This window comes from Oncorhynchus mykiss, chromosome 27 (genome assembly GCF_057628025.1).
Source record: "Oncorhynchus mykiss isolate SJ-2025 chromosome 27, ASM5762802v1, whole genome shotgun sequence".
Taxonomy (NCBI): Eukaryota; Metazoa; Chordata; class Actinopteri; order Salmoniformes; family Salmonidae; genus Oncorhynchus; species Oncorhynchus mykiss.
In genome coordinates this window covers 49,597,501-49,619,263 of record NC_143048.1, presented here as the reverse complement: position 1 = coordinate 49,619,263, position 21,763 = coordinate 49,597,501, and the positions used below count along the sequence as shown (strand labels likewise).

Genomic DNA, 21,763 nt, shown 5'->3' with positions numbered 1-21,763 from the left:
TCTGTCTCACTTAGAAAAGAGTTGCGCTGACATTTCTCCTGGACATGTCTTTGTTCACACCTGTCAGGAGAGACAAACAAGGGGGGGGGGGGACTACGAGGCTGTTAGGGGGGGGCTGCGAGGCTGCAAGGGGTACGAGGCTGCGAGGCCGCAAGGCAGGGACTGCGAGGCTGCAAGGGGGAGGGACTACAAGGCTGCAAGGGGGGGCTACGAGGCTGCAAGGGGGGGGCTGCGAGGCTGCAAGGGGGGCGACTACGATGCTGCAAGGGGGGGACTACGAGGCTACAAGGGGGGGGGACTACGAGGCTGCTTCTGGGTATGTATAGTACACTAATGATTTCCGGCGCCGACAGAGATGGCCGCCTTGCTTCGCGTTCCTAGGAAACTATGCAGTTTTTAGTTTTTTTATGTGTTATTTCTACATTGGTACCCCAGAACATCTTAGGTTTCATTACATACAGTCGAGAAGAACTACTGAATATAAGAGCAGCGTCAACTCACCATCAGTACGACTAAGAATATGACTTTCCCGGAGCGGATCCTGTGTTCTGCCTTTCACCCAGGACAACGGAATGGATCCCAGCCTGCGACCCAAAACAACGACGCCGTAAAAGAGGCAACCGAAGCGGTCTTCTGGTCAGGCTCCGGAGACGGGCACATCGCGCGCCACTCCCTAGCATACTACTCGCCAATGTCCAGTCTCTTGACAACAAGGTTGATGAAATCCGAGCAAGGGAGGCATTCCAGAGGGACATCAGGGACTGTAACGTTCTTTGCTTCACGGAAACATGGCTCACTCGAGAGACGCTATCGGAGTCGGTGCAGCCAGCTGGTTTCTCCACGCATCACGCCGACAGAAACAAACATCTTTCTGGTAAGAAGAGGGGCGGGGGCGTATGCTTTATGGTTAACGAGACGTGGTGTGGTCACAACAACATACAGGAACTCAAGTCCTGCTGTTCACCTTATTTAGAATTCCTCACAATCAAATGTCGACCACATTACCTACCAAGGGAATTCTCTTCGATTATAATCACAGCCGTATATATTCCCCCCCAAGCAGACACATCGATGGCTCTGAACAAACTTTATTTGACTCTTTGCAAACTGGAATCCATATATCCTGAGGCTGCATTAATTGTAGCTGGGGCTTTTAACAAGGCTAATCTGAAAACAAGACTCCCTAAATTGTATCAGCATATCGATTGCGCAACCAGGGCTGGTAAAACCTTGGATCATTGCTATTCTAACTTCCGCGATGCATATAAGGCCCTTCCCCGCAGTCCTTTCGGAAAAGCTGACCACGACTCCATTTTTTTGCTCCCTGCCTACAGACAGAAGCTAAAACAAGAATCTCCCGCGCTGAGGTCTGTTCAACGCTGGTCCGACCAATCTGATTCCACGCTCCACGACTGCTTCCATCACGTGGACTGGGATATGATTCGTATTGCATCAGACAACAACATTCACGAATACGCTGATTCGATGAGCGAGTTCATTAGAACGTGCGTTGAAGATGTCGTTCCCATAGCAACGATTAAAACATTCCCAAACCAGAAACTGTGGATTGATGGCAGCATTCACACAGCTGGCTGGTGTGTTTACGGACATATTCAATCGATCCCTATCCCAGTCTGCTGTTCCCACATGCTTCAAGAGGGCCACCATTGTTCCTGTTCCCAAGAAAGCTAAGGTAACTGAGCTGAACGACTACCGCCCCGTAGCACTCACTTCCGTCATCATGAAGTGCTTTGAGAGACTAGTCAAGGACCATATCACCTCCACCCTATCTGACACCCTAGACCCACTCCAATTTGCTTACCGCCCAAATAGGTCCACAGACGATGCAATCTCAACCACACTGCACACTGCCCTAACCCATCTGGACAAGAGGAATACCTATGTGAGAATGCTGTTCATCGACTACAGCTCAGCATTTAACACCATAGTACCCTCCAAACTCGTCATCAAGCTCGAGACCCTGGGTCTCAACCCCGCCCTGTGCAACTGGGTACTGGACTTCCTGACGGGCCGCCCCCAGGTGGTGAGGGTAGGTAACAACATCTCCACCCCGCTGATCCTCAACACTGGGGCCCCACAAGGGTGCGTTCTGAGCTCTCTCCTGTACTCCCTGTTCACCCACGACTGCGTGGCCACGCACGCCTCCAACTCAATCATCAAGTTTGCGGACGACACAACAGTGGTAGGCTACCAACAACGACGAGATGGCCTACAGGGAGGAGGTGAGGGCCCTCGGAGTGTGGTGTCAGGAAAATAACCTCACACTCAACGTCAACAAAACTAAGGAGATGATTGTGGACTTCAGGAAACAGCAGAGGGAACACCCCCCTATCCACATCGAATAAACAGTAGTGGAGAGAGTAGTAAGTTTTAAGTTCCTCGGCGTACACATCACAGACAAACTGAATTGGTCCACCCACACAGACAGCATCGTGAAGAAGGCACAGCAGCGCCTCTTCAACCTCAGGAGGCTGAAGAAATTTGGCTTGTCACCAAAAGCACTCACAAACTTCTACAGATGCACAATCGAGAGCATCCTGTCGGGCTGTATCACCGCCTGGTACGGCAACTGCTCCGCCCACAACCGTAAGGCTCTCCAGAGGGTAGTGAGGTCTGCACAACGCATCACTGGGGGCAAACTACCTGCCCTCCAGGACACCTACACCACCTGATGTCACAGGAAGGCCATAAAGATCATCAAGGACAACAACCACCCGAGCCACTGCCTGTTCACCCCGCTATCATCCAGAAGGCGAGGTCAGTACAGGTGCATCAAAGCTGGGACCGAGAGACTGAAAAACAGCTTCTATCTCAAGGCCATCAGACTGTTAAACAGCCACCACTAACATTGAGTGGCTGCTGCCAACACACTGACTCAACTCCAGACACTTTAATAATGGGAATTGATGGGAATTGATGTAAAATATATCACTAGCCACTTTAAACAACGCTACTTAATATAATGTTTACATACCCTACATTATTTATCTCATATATATACATATATACTGTACTCTATATCATCTACTGCATCTTTATGTAATACATGTATCACTAGCCACTTTAAACTATGCCACTTTGTTTACATACTCATCTCATATGTATATACTGTACTCGATACCATCTACTGTATCTTGCCTATGCCGCTCTGTACCATCACTCATTCATATATCTTTATGTACATATTCTTTATCCCTTTACACTTGTGTGTATAAGGTAGTAGTTTTGGAATTGTTAGCTAGATTACTCGTTGGTTATTACTGCATTGTCGGAACTAGAAGCACAAGCATTTCACTACACTCGCATTAACATCTGCTAACCATGTGTATGTGACAAATAAAATTAGATTTGATTTGATTTAGCTGTTATATCATGCTACAATACACTAGCTGTTATACCATGCTACAATACACTATCTCTTCTGTAGCATGTAGGATAGACCAGCCACACCCAACCAAGGGGATAGTTAGGGATGGTTATATTGTGTCTTGGCTATCTTTAATGTGACAACAATTGTGGGAGGTTTGTATAATTTGATTTACACAACATGCCTACCACTTTGAAGATGTGATTTTTTAAAATTGTGAAACAAACAAGAAATAAGACAAAAAACTGAAAACTTGAGCGTGTGTAACTACTCATGGTCAAGGTCAATACTTTGTAGAACCACCTTTCGCAGCAATTACAGCTGCACGTCTCTTGGGGTATGTCTCTATAAGCTTGGCACATCTAGCCACTTGGATTTTTGCCCATTCTTCAAGGCAAAACTGCTCCAGCTCCTTTTACGTTGGATGGGTTCCGCTGGTGTACAGCAATCTTTAAGTCATACCACAGATTCTCAATTAGATTGAGGTCTGGGCTTTGACTAGGCCATTCCAAGACATTTAAATGTTTACCCTTAAACCACTCAAGTGTTGCGTTAGCAGTATGCTTAGTGTCATTGTCCTGCTGGAAGGTGAACATTTGTGCCAGTCTCAAATCTCTTGAAGACTGAAACAGGCTTCCCTCAAGAATTTTCCCATATTTAGCACCATTCATCATTCCTTCAATTCTGACCAGTTTCCCACTCCCTGCCGATGAAAAACATCCCCCCCCAGCATGATGCTGCCACCACCATGCTTCACTGTGGGGATGGTGTTCTCTGGGTGATGAGAGAGGTGTTGGGTTTGCTCCAGACTTTTTCATGATGGCCAAAAATCTCAATCTCATCTGACCAGAGTACCTTCTTCCATGTGTTTGGGGAGTCTACCGCATACATTTTGGTGAACACCAAATGTGTTTGCCTATTTTTTCTTTAAGCAATGGCTTTTTCATGGCCACTCTTCCATAAAACCCAGCTCTGTGGAGTGTACGGCTTAAAGTGGTCTTATGGACAGATACTCCAACCTCTGCTGTGTAGCTTTGCAGCTCCTTCAGGGTTATCTTTGGTCTCTTTGTTGCCTCTCTGATTAATGCCCTCCTTGCCTGGTCCGTGAGTTTTGGTGGGCGGCCCTCTCTTGGCAGGTTTGTTGTGATGCCATATTCCTTCCATTTTTTAATAATGGATTTAATGGTGCTCCGTGGAATGTTTAAAAGTTTCAGAAATTGTTTTATAATCCAACCCTGATCTGTACTTCTCCACAACGTTGTCCCTGACCGGTTTGGAGAGCTCCTTGGTCTTCATGGTGCCGCTTGCTTGGTGGTACCCCTTGCTTAGTGGTGTTGCAGACTCTGGGGCCTTTCAGAACAGGTGTTTATATACTGCGATCATGTGACACTTTGATAGCACACAGGTGGACTTTATTTAACTAATTATGTGACTTCTGAAGGTCATTGGTTGCACCAGATCTTATTTAGGGGCTTCATAGCAAAAGGGTGAATACATATACACACACCACTTTTCAGTTTTAAATTGTTTTAATATTTTTTTGAATCCTTCCACTTGAGCCGGGCCCTGCCGACTGAGCCGCGTCCTACCGACTGAGCCACGCCCTACCGACCTAGCCACACATAACCGACTACCGACTGAGCCACGCTCTACCGACTGAGCCGCGCCCTACCGACTGAGCCGCGCCCTACCGACTGAGCCACGCCCTACCAACTGAGCCGCGCCCTACCGACTGAGCCGCGCCCTACTGACTGAGCCGCGTCCTACCGACCGAGCAGCGCCCTAACGACTACCAACTGAGCCTCGCCCTACCGACTGAGCCACGCCCAACCGAATACCGACTGAGCCACGCACTACTGACTGAGCTGCGCCCTACCGACTGAGCCACGCCCTACCGACTGAGCCGCGCCCTACCGACTGAGCCGCGCCCAACCGACTACCGACTGAGCCATGCCCTACCGACTACCGACTGAGCCGCGCTCTACCGACTGAGCCGCGCCCTACCGACTGAGCCGCGCCCTACCGACTGAGCCACGCCCTACCAACTGAGCAGCGCCCTACCGACTGAGCTGCGCCCTACTGACTGAGCCGCGTCCTACCGACCGAGCAGCGCCCTAACGACTATCAACTGAGCCGCGTCCTACCGACTGAGCCGCTTCCTACCGACTGAGCCGCGTCCTACCGACTGAGCCACGTCCTACCGACTGAGTCGCGCCCTACCAACTGAGCCGCGCCCTACCGACTGAGCCACGCCCTTCCGACTGAGCCACGCCCGTCTGACTGAGCCGCGCCCTTCCGACTTAGCCGCGTCCTACCAACTGAGCCACACCCTACCAACTGAGCCACGCCTTACCCACTGAGCCGCACCCTACCGACTGAGCCGCGCTCTACCGACTGAGCCATGTCCTTCCACTTGAGCCGCGCCCTTCCGACTGAGCCGCGTCCTACCGACTGAGCCACGCCCTACCGACCTAGCCACACATAACCGACTACCGACTGAGCCGCGCTCTACCGACTGAGCCGCGCCCTACCGACTGAGCCGCGCCCTACCGACTGAGCCACGCCCTACCAACTGAGCCGCGCCCTACCGACTGAGCCGCGCACTACTGACTGAGCCGCATCCTACCGACCGAGCAGCGCCCTAACGACTACCAACTGAGCCGCGCCCTACCGACTGAGCCACGCCCTACCGACTGAGCCACGCCCTACCAACTGAGCCGCGCCCTACCGACTGAGCCGCGCCCTACTGACTGAGCCGCGTCCTACCGACCGAGCAGCGCCCTAACGACTACCAACTGAGCCGCGCCCTACCAACTGAGCCACGCCTTACCCACTGAGCCGCACCCTACCGACTGAGCCGCGCTCTACCGACTGAGCCATGTCCTTCCACTTGAGCCGCGCCCTTCCGACTGAGCCGCGTCCTATCGATTGAGTCACGCCCTACCGACCTAGCCACACATAACCGACTACCGACTGAGCCGCGCTCTACCGACTGAGCCGCGCCCTACCGACTGAGCCGCGCCCTACCGACTGAGCCACGCCCTACCAACTGAGCCGCGCCCTACCGACTGTGCCGCGCCCTACTGACTGAGCCGCATCCTACCGACCGAGCAGCGCCCTACCGACTGAGCAGCGCCCTACCGACTGAGCCGCGCCCTACCGACTGAGCCGTGCCCTACCAACTGAGCCACGCCCTACCGACTGAGCCGCGCCCTACCGACTGAGCCGCACCCTACCGACTACCAACGGAGCCTCGCCCTACCGACTGAGCCGTGCTCTACCGACTGAGCCGCGCCCTACCGACTGAGCCGCGCCCTACCGACTGAGCCGCGCCCTACCGACTGAGCCATGCCCTACCGACTACCGACTGAGCCGCGCTCTACCGACTGAGCCGCACCCTACTGACTGAGCCGCGCCCTACCGACTGAGCCACGCCCTACCAACTGAGCCGCGCTCTACCGACTGAGCTGCGCCCTACTGACTGAGCCGCGTCCTACCGACCGAGCAGCGCCTTAACGACTACCAACTGAGCCTCGCCCTACCGACTGAGCCACGCCCTACCAACTGAGCAGCGCCCTACCGACTAAGCCGCGCCCTACCGACTGAGCCACGCCCTACCGATTACCAAAGGAGCCTCGCCCTACCGACTGAGCCGTGCCCTACCGACTGAGCCGCGCCCTACCAACTGAGCCACGCCCTACCGACTGAGCCGCGCCCTACCGACTGAGCCGCACCCTACCGACTGAGCCACGCCCTACCGATTACCAACGGAGCCTCGCCCTACCGACTGAGCTGTGCCCTACCGACTGAGCCGCGCCCTACCGACTGAGCCGCGCCCTACCGACTGAGCCGCGCCCTACCGACTGAGCCGCGCCCTACCGACTGAGCCGCGCCCTACCGACTGAGCCACGCCCTACCGACTACCAACGGAGCCTCGCCCTACCGACTGAGCCGTGCTCTACCGACTGAGCCGCGCCCTACCGACTGAGCCGCGCCCTACCGACTGAGCCGCGCCCTACCGAATGAGCCGCGCCCTACCTACTAACCCGGGCCCTACTGACTGAGCCGCGTCCTACCGACCGAGCAGCGCCCTAACGACTATCAACTGAGCCGCGTCCTACCGACTGAGCCGCTTCCTACCGACTGAGCCGCGTCCTACCGACTGAGCCACGTCCTACCGACTGAGTCGCGCCCTACCAACTGAGCCGCGCCCTACCGACTGAGCCACGCCCTTCCGACTGAGCCACGCCCGTCTGACTGAGCCGCGCCCTTCCGACTTAGCCGCGTCCTACCAACTGAGCCACACCCTACCAACTGAGCCACGCCTTACCCACTGAGCCGCACCCTACCGACTGAGCCGCGCTCTACCGACTGAGCCATGTCCTTCCACTTGAGCCGCGCCCTTCCGACTGAGCCGCGTCCTACCGACTGAGCCACGCCCTACCGACCTAGCCACACATAACCGACTACCGACTGAGCCGCGCTCTACCGACTGAGCCGCGCCCTACCGACTGAGCCGCGCCCTACCGACTGAGCCACGCCCTACCAACTGAGCCGCGCCCTACCGACTGAGCCGCGCACTACTGACTGAGCCGCATCCTACCGACCGAGCAGCGCCCTAACGACTACCAACTGAGCCGCGCCCTACCGACTGAGCCACGCCCTACCGACTGAGCCACGCCCTACCAACTGAGCCGCGCCCTACCGACTGAGCCGCGCCCTACTGACTGAGCCGCGTCCTACCGACCGAGCAGCGCCCTAACGACTACCAACTGAGCCGCGCCCTACCAACTGAGCCACGCCTTACCCACTGAGCCGCACCCTACCGACTGAGCCGCGCTCTACCGACTGAGCCATGTCCTTCCACTTGAGCCGCGCCCTTCCGACTGAGCCGCGTCCTATCGATTGAGTCACGCCCTACCGACCTAGCCACACATAACCGACTACCGACTGAGCCGCGCTCTACCGACTGAGCCGCGCCCTACCGACTGAGCCGCGCCCTACCGACTGAGCCACGCCCTACCAACTGAGCCGCGCCCTACCGACTGTGCCGCGCCCTACTGACTGAGCCGCATCCTACCGACCGAGCAGCGCCCTACCGACTGAGCAGCGCCCTACCGACTGAGCCGCGCCCTACCGACTGAGCCGTGCCCTACCAACTGAGCCACGCCCTACCGACTGAGCCGCGCCCTACCGACTGAGCCGCACCCTACCGACTACCAACGGAGCCTCGCCCTACCGACTGAGCCGTGCTCTACCGACTGAGCCGCGCCCTACCGACTGAGCCGCGCCCTACCGACTGAGCCGCGCCCTACCGACTGAGCCATGCCCTACCGACTACCGACTGAGCCGCGCTCTACCGACTGAGCCGCACCCTACTGACTGAGCCGCGCCCTACCGACTGAGCCACGCCCTACCAACTGAGCCGCGCTCTACCGACTGAGCTGCGCCCTACTGACTGAGCCGCGTCCTACCGACCGAGCAGCGCCTTAACGACTACCAACTGAGCCTCGCCCTACCGACTGAGCCACGCCCTACCAACTGAGCAGCGCCCTACCGACTAAGCCGCGCCCTACCGACTGAGCCACGCCCTACCGATTACCAAAGGAGCCTCGCCCTACCGACTGAGCCGTGCCCTACCGACTGAGCCGCGCCCTACCAACTGAGCCACGCCCTACCGACTGAGCCGCGCCCTACCGACTGAGCCGCACCCTACCGACTGAGCCACGCCCTACCGATTACCAACGGAGCCTCGCCCTACCGACTGAGCTGTGCCCTACCGACTGAGCCGCGCCCTACCGACTGAGCCGCGCCCTACCGACTGAGCCGCGCCCTACCGACTGAGCCGCGCCCTACCGACTGAGCCGCGCCCTACCGACTGAGCCACGCCCTACCGACTACCAACGGAGCCTCGCCCTACCGACTGAGCCGTGCTCTACCGACTGAGCCGCGCCCTACCGACTGAGCCGCGCCCTACCGACTGAGCCGCGCCCTACCGAATGAGCCGCGCCCTACCTACTAACCCGGGCCCTACCAACTGAGCAGCGCCCTACCGACCTAGCCATGCCCTACCGACTACCGACTGAGCCGCGCCCTACCGACTAACCCGGGCCCTACCAACTGAGCAGCGCCCTACTGACCTAGCCATGCCCTACCGACTACCGACTGAGCCGCGCCCTACTGACTGAGCAGCTCCCTACCGCCTTCCAACTGAGCCTCGCCCTACCGACTGAGCCGCGCCCTATCTTTCTTCCTCTCTGTCATGGATGGAAAAAAGAAAGAACAGTGTGAGATTTCTTTATTGTTAGATTCATCTTTAGAATCAGAGAGAGTCAACACGGCACGATCGTCCTCCAGGAAGTCGTCCACTACAACTTTATCCTGCTGATCGTTGATTTATAGCACCTGATAAATTCAGGGAATCAATGTTGTTGAGAGCAGTAGCAACACTTTTGCAGTTCTTCATGGCCAACGTTATATCTTTCAAAAAAAAAACATGGTAGCAAGGATTATCTACGCATACTGAGCAACTCACGTTATAGACAGAAACATGCTACATGGCAGACCAATCCGAACTCATCTCTCGGCATGTCCAGCCCATCCATTATCTCAGCCAATCATGAGTAGCGGGAAAGTTTCTATTTCCGTGGCTAAACCAACTTCTTAGATATTAATGCACTGTCGGATCTAAAAGCATTAGCATTTCGCTATAACATCTGCTAACTATGTGTATGTGACCAATAACATCTGCTAACTATGTGTATCTGACCAATAACATCTGCTAACTATGTGTATGTGACCAATAACATCTGCTAACTATGTGTATCTGACCAATAACATCTGCTAACTATGTGTATGTGACCAATAACATCTGCTAACTATGTGTATCTGACCAATAACATCTGCTAACTATGTGTATCTGACCAATAACATCTGCTAACTATGTGTATCTGACCAATAACATCTGCTAACTGTTGTGTATCTGACCAATAACATCTGCTAACTGTTGTGTATCTGACCAATAACATCTGCTAACTATGTGTATGTGACCAATAACATCTGCTAACTGTTGTGTATCTGACCAATAACATCTGCTAACTGTTGTGTATCTGACCAATAACATCTGCTAACTATGTGTATCTGACCAATAACATCTGCTAACTATGTGTATCTGACCAATAACATCTGCTAACTATGTGTATCTGACCAATAACATCTGCTAACCACGTGTACGTGACCAATAACATCTGCTAACCATGTGTATCTGACCAATAACATCTGCTAACCACGTGTATCTGACCAAGAACATCTGCTAACTATGTGTATCTGACCAATAACATCTGCTAACTATGTGTATCTGACCAATAACATCTGCTAACCATGTGTATCTGACCAATAACATCTGTTAAGCACGTGTATCTGACCAATAACATCTGCTAACCATGTGTATCTGACCAATAACATCTGCTAACCACGTGTATCTGACCAATAACATCTGCTAACTATGTGTATCTGACCAATAACATCTGCTAACCACGTGTATCTGACCAATAACATCTGCTAACAATGTGTATCTGACCAATCACATTTGACTTGATGTTCTAGAAGGTATTTATGCCAAAAAAAAACATTTTGATAAAAAAAAAAAGGTGAATTAAGTTCAAATGCCTCTCGTGAAGTAGTGACGTGCGAAATACGCCTAGCAGCGAGCTGCCCAGTGACACGAGCCTACCAGACAAGCTAAATCACTTCTATGCTCGTTTCGAGGCAAGCAACACTGAGGCATGCATAAGATCATCAGCTGTTCCGGACGACTGTGTGATCACGCTCTACGCAGCCGATGTGAGTAAGACCTTTAAACAGGCACACATACACAAGGCTGCGGGGCCAGACGGATTACCAGGATCTGTGTGTGTAGTATAGGTGATCTAGTTGTATATGTATATCTGTGTGTAGTGAAGGTGGTCTAGTTGTATATGTGTATCTGTGTGTAGTGAAGGTGATCTAGAGTTGTTTCACCTGTAGTTTCACTGCTGCTGGTTGAAATGAGGTAAAACGGATTTCAGTTTACCTACTTTAAAGTCACCAACCACTTGGAGCGCAGACACAGAGACAACAACGCAGGCGATGTGGAACTTTAGCATTACATATTCTCTATGAGTAGAAAATTATTTTAGCCTCAGGGTCTTTTGTGTGTGTGTGTGTGTGTGTGTGTGTGTGTGGGTCTGTACTGTGGGTCTATACTGTGGGTCTGTACTGTGGGTCTATACTGTGGGTCTATACTGTTGGTCTATGCTGTGGATCTTTACTGTGGGTCTATACTGTGGGTCTGTACTGTGGGTCTGTACTGTGGGTCTGTACTGTGGGTCTATACTGTGGGTCTATATTGTGGGTCTGTACTGTGGGTCTATGCTGTGGGTCTATACTGTGGGTCTATATTGTGGGTATGTACTGTGGGTCTGTACTGTGGGTCTTTACTGTGGGTCTATACTGTGGGGTCAGTACTGTGGGTCTGTACTGTGGGTCTGTACTGTGGGTCTATACTGTGGGTCTATACTGTGGGGTCAGTACTGTGGGTCTGTACTGTGGGTCTGTACTGTGGGTCTATACTGTGGGTCTGTACTGTTGGTCTATACTGTGGATCTGCACTGTGGGTCTATACTGTGGGTCTGTACTGTGGGCCTGTACTGTGGGTCTATACTGTGGGTCTATACTGTGGGTCTATACTCTGGGTCTGTACTGTGGGCCTGTACTGTGTGTCTGTACTGTGGGTCTGTGCTTTGGGTCTGTACTGTGGGTCTGTACTGTGGGTCTGTACTGTGGGTCTATACTGTGGGTCTGTTCTGTGGGTCTGTACTGTGGGTCTGTACTGTGGGTTTGTACTGTGGGTCTATACTGTGGGTCTATACTGTGTGTCTGTACTGTGGGTTTGTACTGTGGGTCTGTACTGTGGGTCTATACTGTGGGTGTGTACTGTGGGTCTATACTGTGGGCCTGTACTGTGGGTCTATACTGTGGGTCTATATTGTGGGTCTATACTGTGGGTCAGTACTGTGGGTCTACACTGTGGGTCTATACTGTTGGTCTATACTGTGGATCTGCACTGTGGGTCTATACTGTGGGTCTGTACTGTGGGCCTGTACTGTGGGTCTATACTGTGGGTCTATACTGTGGGTCTATACTCTGGGCCTGTACTGTGGGCCTGTACTGTGTGTCTGTACTGTGGGTCTGTGCTTTGGGTCTGTACTGTGGGTCTGTGCTTTGGGTCTGTACTGTGGGTCTGTGCTTTGGGTCTGTACTGTGGGTCTGTACTGTGGGTCTGTACTGTGGGTCTGTTCTGTGGGTCTGTACTGTGGGTCTGTACTGTGGGTTTGTACTGTGGGTCTATACTGTGGGTCTATACTGTGTGTCTGTACTGTGGGTTTGTACTGTGGGTCTGTACTGTGGGTCTATACTGTGGGTGTGTACTGTGGGTCTATACTGTGGGCCTGTACTGTGGGTCTATACTGTGGGTCTATATTGTGGGTCTATACTGTGGGTCAGTACTGTGGGTCTACACTGTGGGTCTATACTGTTGGTCTATACTGTGGATCTGCACTGTGGGTCTATACTGTGGGTCTGTACTGTGGGCCTGTACTGTGGGTCTATACTGTGGGTCTATACTGTGGGTCTGTACTGTGGGCCTGTACTGTGTGTCTGTACTGTGGGTCTGTGCTTTGGGTCTGTACTGTGGGTCTCTACTGTGGGTCTGTACTGTGGGTCTGTTCTGTGGGTCTGTACTGTGGGTCTGTACTGTGGGTTTGTACTGTGGGTCTATACTGTGGGTCTATACTGTGTGTCTGTACTGTTGGTTTGTACTGTGTGTCTGTACTGTGGGTCTGTGCTTTGGGTCTGTACTGTGGGTCTGTACTGTGGGTTTGTACTGTGGGTCTATACTGTGGGTCTATACTGTGGGTGTGTACTGTGGGTCTATACTGTGGGTCTATACTGTGGGTGTGTACTGTGGGTCTATACTGTGGGCCTGTACTGTGGGTCGATACTGTGGGTCTATACTTTGGGTCTGTACTGTGGGTCTATACTGTGGGTCAGTACTGTGGGTCTACACTGTGGGTCTGTACTGTGGGTCTGTACTGTAGGTTTGTACTGTGGGTCAGTACTGTGGGTCTATACTGTGGGTCTGTACTGTGGGTCAGTACTGTGGGTCAGTGCTGTGGGTCCATACTGTGGGCCTGTACTGTGGGTCTGTAGAACAGGCCATGAAACCTCCCTAGCAACGCACACAGCACGGTGCTGGCTGCTCTGACTGCAGTAATACTGAGTGTAAATGTTATGGGCTTCCCATGAATCCACCTCACACTGACAGCTAGCTGACAGACAGACGTACAGACGGACGGACACAGACAGATACAGACAGACGAATGATGGCCGGACTGACAGGCAGACAGACAGACAGACAGACGGACGGAGACACACACAGACGGATGGACGGATGGACGGACGGACACGCCAGTCTGTTCTCTGTTGCTCCTGTCTGACTTCTATCATCACGCCAGTCTGTTCTCTGTTGCTCCTGTCTGGCTTCTATCATCACGCCAGTCTGTTCTCTGCTGCTCCTGTCTGGCTTCTATCATCACACCAGTCTGTTCTCTGTTGCTCCTGTCTGGCTTCTATCATCACGCCAGTCTGTTCTCTGTTGCTCCTGTCTGACTTCTATCATCACGCCAGTCTGTTCTCTGCTGCTCCTGTCTGGCTTCTATCATCACGCCAGTCTGTTCTCTGCTGCTCCTGTCTGGCTTCTATCATTACACCAGTCTGTTCTCTGTTGCTCCTGTCTGGCTTCTATCATCACACCAGTCTGTTCTTAACTTCCACAGGTCAGTTTGATGTCATTTTCTTGCCAAGCGTTAAAACGTCATTGTAACATGTTGTAATGTGTCACAGGCAGATGAATCCTGCTGCGACTGTACCATCTATTAAGGGGTGTATACAGGGCAATAGTGGTGCACATAGAATAGCAATTTGAAGTCATTTCCTTGCCATAATGTGTCATAGGCAATGACTCCATCTTCAGTATGGTGAGCTACATAAGGCTGACGATACCTCTAACAGCAGTGTGCAAATAAAATAGCAAATTCTAATTCAGGTATAGTTTAGTGAACAAAAACACATCATGACGTCCTTAACAAATTGTAAACACAAAATATTCATTTTATTTGATGAACCTAAAGACTACAGGGAGCCGTTTAAACAGAATCTACATGCTGCCTTTTATTTACAGCTTATTTCACTTCCCTTTCCTTTCTGTACAGGAAGTCCAAGAAGAGCGGTACAGACACAGTGTTGAGAACAATCAAATAAACAAACAAGCCCAAAAAAAAAGGAGAAACTTCAGATCAACATACCGCCTCATCATCAACAGGTCAATACAGTATTTCACAATACAATTACATTTTCCTTCATTCAAAAGTATGCTTTTTTTTTTTAAAGGACAGTAAAGTCCTCATTTTGGACAAATGTCACAATATTTAAAAAAAAAAAAAATTTTAAAAAAATTAATGCAAAATGAAATGTACTTTGTACAGTATGTTGACCAATATTGTGACACATTGAGACACTTTGAGTAGTTAATCACCTGATTATCCTTCTCCCCTCTGAATCTAGGTGATGGCAGGAAGTTGACAGAATTAGTTAGTGCTGCAACTTGATAGCAGGAAGTTGACAGAATTAGTTAGTGCTGCAACTTGATGGCAGGAAGTTGACAGAATTAGTTAGCGCTGCAACTTGATGGCAGGAAGTTGACAGAATTAGTCAGAGCTGCAACTTGATGGCAGGAAGTTGACAGAATTAGTTAGTGCTGCAACTTGATGGCAGGAAGTTGACAGAATTAGTTAGTGCTGCAACTTGATGGCAGGAAGTTGACAGAATTAGTCAGTGTTGCAACTTGATGGCAGGAAGTTGACAGAATTAGTTAGTGCTGCAACTTGATGGCAGGAAGTTGACAGAATTAGTTAGTGCTGCAACTTGATGGCAGGAAGTTGACAGAATTAGTTAGTGCTGCAACTTGATGGCAGGAAGTTGACAGAATTAGTCAGTGCTGCAACTTGATGGCAGGAAGTTGACAGAATTAGTCAGTGCTGCAACTTGATGGCAGGAAGTTGACAGAATTAGTCAGTGCTGCAACTTGATGGCAGGAAGTTGACAGAATTAGTTAGTGCTGCAACTTGATGGCAGGAAGTTGACAGAATTAGTTAGTGCTGCAACTTGATGGCAGGAAGTTGACGGAATTAGTTAGTGCTGCAACTAGACGTGTGATCAAAGTGTACCTACCGAGCGAGAGTCAAAACAGACGACAGATCAATAACATAATTAATAACATCCTTCCTAGCTAGAAAGGACAGCTTTCTAACAGGCTAGATCGCCCTGTGAAGTGTGTTTCCAGGTGCACTTGAACACGGGAGTTCCAAGCTATCTGAGACAGCTAATTATGTCCACAAGGATGGTTTGCAAGCCACACCTGGGTTCAGATACTATTTGAAATCTTTCAATTTACTTTGAGCGTTTGCTTTAGCTCGTCTAGAGTGCCAGGTAGGTCGGGGCATTTTGCAGATTTTCCTATTCGTTATTTTTGCAACGCGCAAAGCTAAAATGAAGCACTTGACGCAGTATTTTAAAAGTATTTGAACCCAGCTGTGTTTCGAAGGTTGTCTGTGTATATGAGAGCTTTAAGACTGTTAAGAGCTGCAGGCTGGAACTAACACACCTGGAGGCTCAATGCATCCATCTCAAGACCCAGAACACCTCTGGTCTCAGTACTGAAAGCACTTTAACCCTGGGGCTGTCCTCGGGGTAAAAACGCTATGGGTTGTCTGAAACGGCACCCTATTCCCTATATATGGTGCACTGCTTGTGACCAAAGCTCTATGGGTTCTGATCAAAAGGAGTGCACTATGACAGGGATTAGGGTGCCGTTTGGGACAAACTATTCGTTTTTTTTCTACACAACCACAATGCACCACAGGACTCAGCCGGTCCAGCCCAGCAGCCGGTCCAGCTAAGCAACCGGTCCAGCCCAGCAACCGGTCCAGCCCAACAGCCGGTCCAGCCCAACAACCGGTCCAGCCCAACAGCCGGTCCAGCCCAGCAACCGGTCCAACCCAGCAACCGGTCCAACCCAGCAACCGGTCCAGCCCAGCAACCGGTCCAGCCCAGCAACCGGTCCAGCCCAGCAGCCAACGTGTTAAAAAGGAGAATTAGTAAAAACCGAGATGATATTTCTTGTAATGTCATATTGTTTTAAACCTCCATATCTCTTCTGACTAGGAACCCTTTTTCTTCCCTTCCCTCAGAGCATTTCCTTCAAGGTAGAAATACTCTGAGAAATACTGCTGAGAGAAAAACACATTACTAAAAGTAAACACTATTACTATGTATGATAGACTGTTGTATTCCTCTACAGGAAATAGACTGTTGTATTCCTCTACAGTAAATAGACTGTTGTATTCCTCTACAGGAAATAGACTGTTGTATTCCTCTACAGGAAATGTAAAAAATAAAAATAAAAATACAAGTCATTAATGTAAAATAAAAATCACTTTTTCAAACAGAGTCTTGACTTTATTCCCTTAAGTTATGTTCAAGTACAACGAGTAGCGATTAAAGGACGATAGTTCACATTGCTGAATTCAAATGATTTTGTTATACTGTTATTTTATATAGCTATTTATAAAAACCAAAAACCAAAGGTAATATAAAATACCGTTCTGTGGTTTATTTAATACAGACGTTTGATTGATTCTTCCACAGTATGTTCGTCATCCAGGTGGGCTGTTTAACCTGTTCTGTTAGGACATGAGACAGAAAGAGGACAGATGGGATGTTTAACCTGTTCTGTTAAGACATGAGAACAGAAAGAGGACAGATGGGATGTTTAACCTGTTCTGTTAGGACATCAGAACAGAAAGAGGACAGATGGGATGTTTAACCTGTTCTGTTAGGACATGAGAACAGAAAGAGGACAGATGGATGTTTAACCTGTTCTGTTAGGACATCAAAACAGAAAGAGGACAGATGGATGTTTAACCTGTTCTGTTAGGACATCAGAACAGAAAGAGGACAGATGGATGTTTAACCTGTTCTGTTAGGACATGAGAACAGAAGGAGGACAGATGGATGTTTGACCCTGTTCTGTTAGGACATGAGAACAGAAAGAGGACAGATGGGATGTTTAACCTGTTCTGTTAGGACATGAGAACAGAAAGAGGACAGATGGATGTTTAACCTGTTCTGTTAGGACATCAGAACAGAAAGAGGACAGATGGATGTTTAACCTGTTCTGTTAGGACATGAGAACAGAAAGAGGACAGATGGGATGTTTAACCTGTTCTGTTAGGACAGAAAGAGAAAGAGGACAGATGGATGTTTAACCTGTTCTGTTAGGACATCAGAACAGAAAGAGGACAGATGGATGTTTAACCTGTTCTGTTAGGACATGAGAACAGAAGGAGGACAGATGGATGTTTGACCCTGTTCTGTTAGGACATGAGAACAGAAAGAGGACAGATGGGATGTTTAACCTGTTCTGTTAGGACATGAGAACAGAAAGAGGACAGATGGATGTTTAACCTGTTCTGTTAGGACATGAGAACAGAAAGAGGACAGATGGATGTTTAACCTGTTCTGTTAGGACATGAGAACAGAAAGAGGACAGATGGATGTTTAACCTGTTCTGTTAGGACAGAAAGAGAAAGACCTATTCTGTTTTTCCCCCTTCATTTTTAGGAACATGTCATTTATCCCAGACAGACAAAAAAAGTTAGAAATCAAAACAAAACCAATGATCCAGAATATGTTTTCGCTCTTGTCTGCATATTCAGTAGAATTTCACTTGTTCTGATGCGAGTCAGAAGATTCATGGAGCCGAGTCAACCAGTGTATTAGAGTAGTCCACAGAAAGGTATTCAGACAGAATTTAGACAGCATGCACTGTTATTCTCAACCTTCCTTCCTTTAGGGTTTGTTGATGAGAACAGATGAATACCTAGCTTTCTTTGAAAATAAAACATTACAACAAGACAACACAAACAAGGTAGGAAGGAAGGAAGGTAGGAAGGTGCTTGGACAAGTCCAGTGGGTAGTCTTGCCGAGGGGTATGGACAGGAGACAGCAGACGTCCTTGTTTGTGTTGCGACAAAGCCGACGACATGGCTGACACCCAGGGGGTTCGAGTATAAAAATTTAGTGATTTAAAAGAGAAGGTCTTTCCTTGGCTGAGGCGCAGAAAAAGGCAGAACGGATCGGAACAAGCTGGACAATGTGTTGTAGTCAATCTGTTCTAGTCTGCTCTGGCAGCAGGGTGGACCGAGGAACCAGTGGAAATAATGCATTACCACCACTCTCCTCTCTCTCCTCTCCCGTCCCTCTCTCTCCTCTCCCGTCCCTCTCTCTCCTCTCCTGTCCCTCTCTATCTACTCCCGTCCCTCTCTCACCTCCTCTCTCTTCTCCCGTCCCTCTCTCTCCTCTCCCTCTCTCCTCTCCCGTCCCTTTCTCTCCTCCTCTCTCCTCTCCCTTCCATATCTCCTCTCCCGCCCCTCTCTCTCCTCTCCTGTCCCTCTCTCTCCTCGGGAGAGGAGAGGAGGAGAGAGAGGGACGGGGTCCCTCCTCTCTCCTCTCCTCTCCCGTCCCTCTTTCTCCTCCTCTCTCCTCTCCCATCCCTCTCTCTCCTCTCCCTCTCTCCTCTCCCGTCCCTTTCTCTCCTCCTCTCTCCTCTCCCTTCCCTTTCTCTCCTCCTCTCTCCTCTCCTCTCCAGTCCAGTCCCTTTGAACACAGTCACCAACAGGGAAAGGGAAACCGATTGCCAAAATAAGTCACAGACAGAATAGATATGGCAGAATGTCTTTCTCTAGCAGCCACACTTGAACAGCAAAGACTTATGAATGTTCTTTTTCTGAAGGAGAAGTAGCACTCTACAGTAAAATACAGTGTTCAGCAGCTGATTTCCAGGTGGCTGCAACACCATGTCTTTCCGAGTTGATTCAGTGTATCATGTTAATCACACGTCAAAGGAGCAGAACATTACAAGGTGTTCATGTTTGTAACTGTCTTTGGCAACAAGTCCTTAGTTATACTTTGTGGCCACCAACACTGCGTCTGAACAAAAGGGCCCCCTATCCTCTATATAGGGAACTACCCCAGAGGCTGAGGGGCCCTGGTCATTAGTAGTATACTATATAGGGAATAGGGTTCCATAGGGCTGGTCTAAAGTAGTGCACTATATAGGGAATAGGGTTCCATAGGGCTGGTCAAAAAGTAGTGCACTACATAGGGAATAGGGTTCCCTTTAAGACATCTCTCACTCCAGCGGGCTAAACAGGTTCCAGTTGTTGATCATGTCACCTTCGGCCCATCTCGCTCTGCCTCATGAAGTGAATGTTGTTGACGCTGTCTGACAGCTGCGGGAACTGGTCCACGGACACCACGAAGTACCCGTCGTATCCTGCCACCTTCCCCGACCCCAGCAGCTGTTGCTTCTCTCCCTCCGTCCAGGAGCGCGAGCCCTCCTCTCCCTCCCTCAGTCTCTGACGCTCCCTGGTCCAGGCCTGTGCTACAGCCCTCTGCCTGGCCAACTCCAGAACCCTGGCCTTCTCCTCATCCAGGGAACTACCGTACCGAGTGTTGAGGCTCAGAGCGCCGTATTGAAGCTGAATGTCCGTGATGCGCCTAGTCCTGCCGTTCAGCACAGCGTTGACCTGAGACACCGTCACGTTGACGCCCGTCTCCAGGGTACGGCGTCCTACGGTCATCCCGATGAGTGACAGGTCGCCCTCCACGGACCCCAGCTTGAGGAAGTAATGTGTGTCCATGCCGTCAATGGTGAAGTGGAGGTCCTGGAGGTAGAACGCGTCATTGAGAACCGCTGCCATGCGTCGACCGTCCTCATTGGCCAGGCTGATGATGTCAGTGCTGATACGGCCATCGCGGATGGCGAATTTCACGCCCTTGCCGAAGATGGATCCTCCAGAGGCGAAGAGGGTCTTCGGGGCAGCCTGGGGGCAGCCTGCGGCGCTGGCACCGTAAATCTGCCCGAAGCGCTCCAGCTTCACGAAGGCCTTCAGCTGTCTCTGGACCTCACACTGCACGCCAAGGATAGACTAACAACAACAGAAGGACATTGGTTAGTAGGCCTGGGATTGACTGCAACAACAACAACAACAGAAATACAACAACAAAAACACAACAACACAAACACAACAATAAAAATACAACAACACAAACACAACAACACAAACACAACAACACAAACACAACAACACAAACACAACAACACAAACACAACAACACAAACACAACAACACAAACACAACAAAAACACAACAACAACACAACAAAACACAACAACACAAACACAACAACACAAACACAACAACACAAACACAACAAAAACACAACAACAACACAACAAAACACAACAACACAAACACAACAACAAAAACACAACAACACAAACACAACAACAAAACCACAACAACAAAAACACAACAACACAAACAACAACACAAACACAACAACACTAACACAACAAAAACACAACAACACAAACACAACAACAACACAACAAAACACAACAACACAAACACAAACACAACAACAAACACAACAACAAAAACACAACAACACAAACACAACAACACAAACACAACAACAAAAACACAACAACACAAACAACAACACAAACACAACAACACTAACACAACAAAAACACAACAACACAAACACAACAACAACACAACAAAACACAACAACAAAAACACAACAGGAACACAAACACAACAACAACACGACAACACAACAACAACACGACAACACAAACACAACAACAAACACAACAACAGGAACACAACAACACAAACACAACAACAAAAACAACAACAGAAACACCACCACAACAACAACAGGACATGTTTAAAAGAAGAACACCATGAGCAGTAGTAGAAGATTCATTCCCTGAGTGGTTAGTTTGTCACACCATAATCACACACTAACACAAGCAGAAGAAACCATCTTTCTCCTCAAACATGACACTGGAAAAATTATCAAATTCAAACATGTGTGAATGATTTTGTTGATTGTAAAGTTGCCTCTCTAACAGTCCATGTTTCCCATCTCTAGCTTCTTTCACATATCCTGTTCCTCCCTCCTCTTCCTCCCTCCTCTTTCTCCCTCCTCCCTTCTCTTCTCTGCATCCCACCTCTTCCTCCCTTCTCCTCCTCCCTTCTATTCCTCCCTTCTCTTCCACCCTTCTCTTCCTCCCTCCTCTTCCTCCCTTCTCTTCCTCCCTTCTCTTCCTCCCTTCTATTCCTCCCATCTCTTCCTCCCTCC

The 21,763-nt window shown here is 50.0% G+C and overlaps 1 protein-coding gene across 2 annotated transcripts in view; it reads right to left on the bottom strand.

Moving 5' to 3' along the window:
- Window positions 1–19,638: 19,638 nt before the first annotated feature.
- Window positions 19,639–21,763, bottom strand: part of LOC110503028 (teneurin-4) — a 332,490-nt gene continuing 330,365 nt past the window's right edge. For both annotated transcript variants that reach the window (XM_090224046.1, XM_090224045.1), the window contains one exon: window positions 19,639–20,535. In XM_090224046.1, coding sequence (XP_090080172.1) covers window positions 19,777–20,535 — 759 coding nt within the window. In that variant the 3' untranslated portion in view covers window positions 19,639–19,776. The remainder of the gene's footprint in view (window positions 20,536–21,763) is intronic.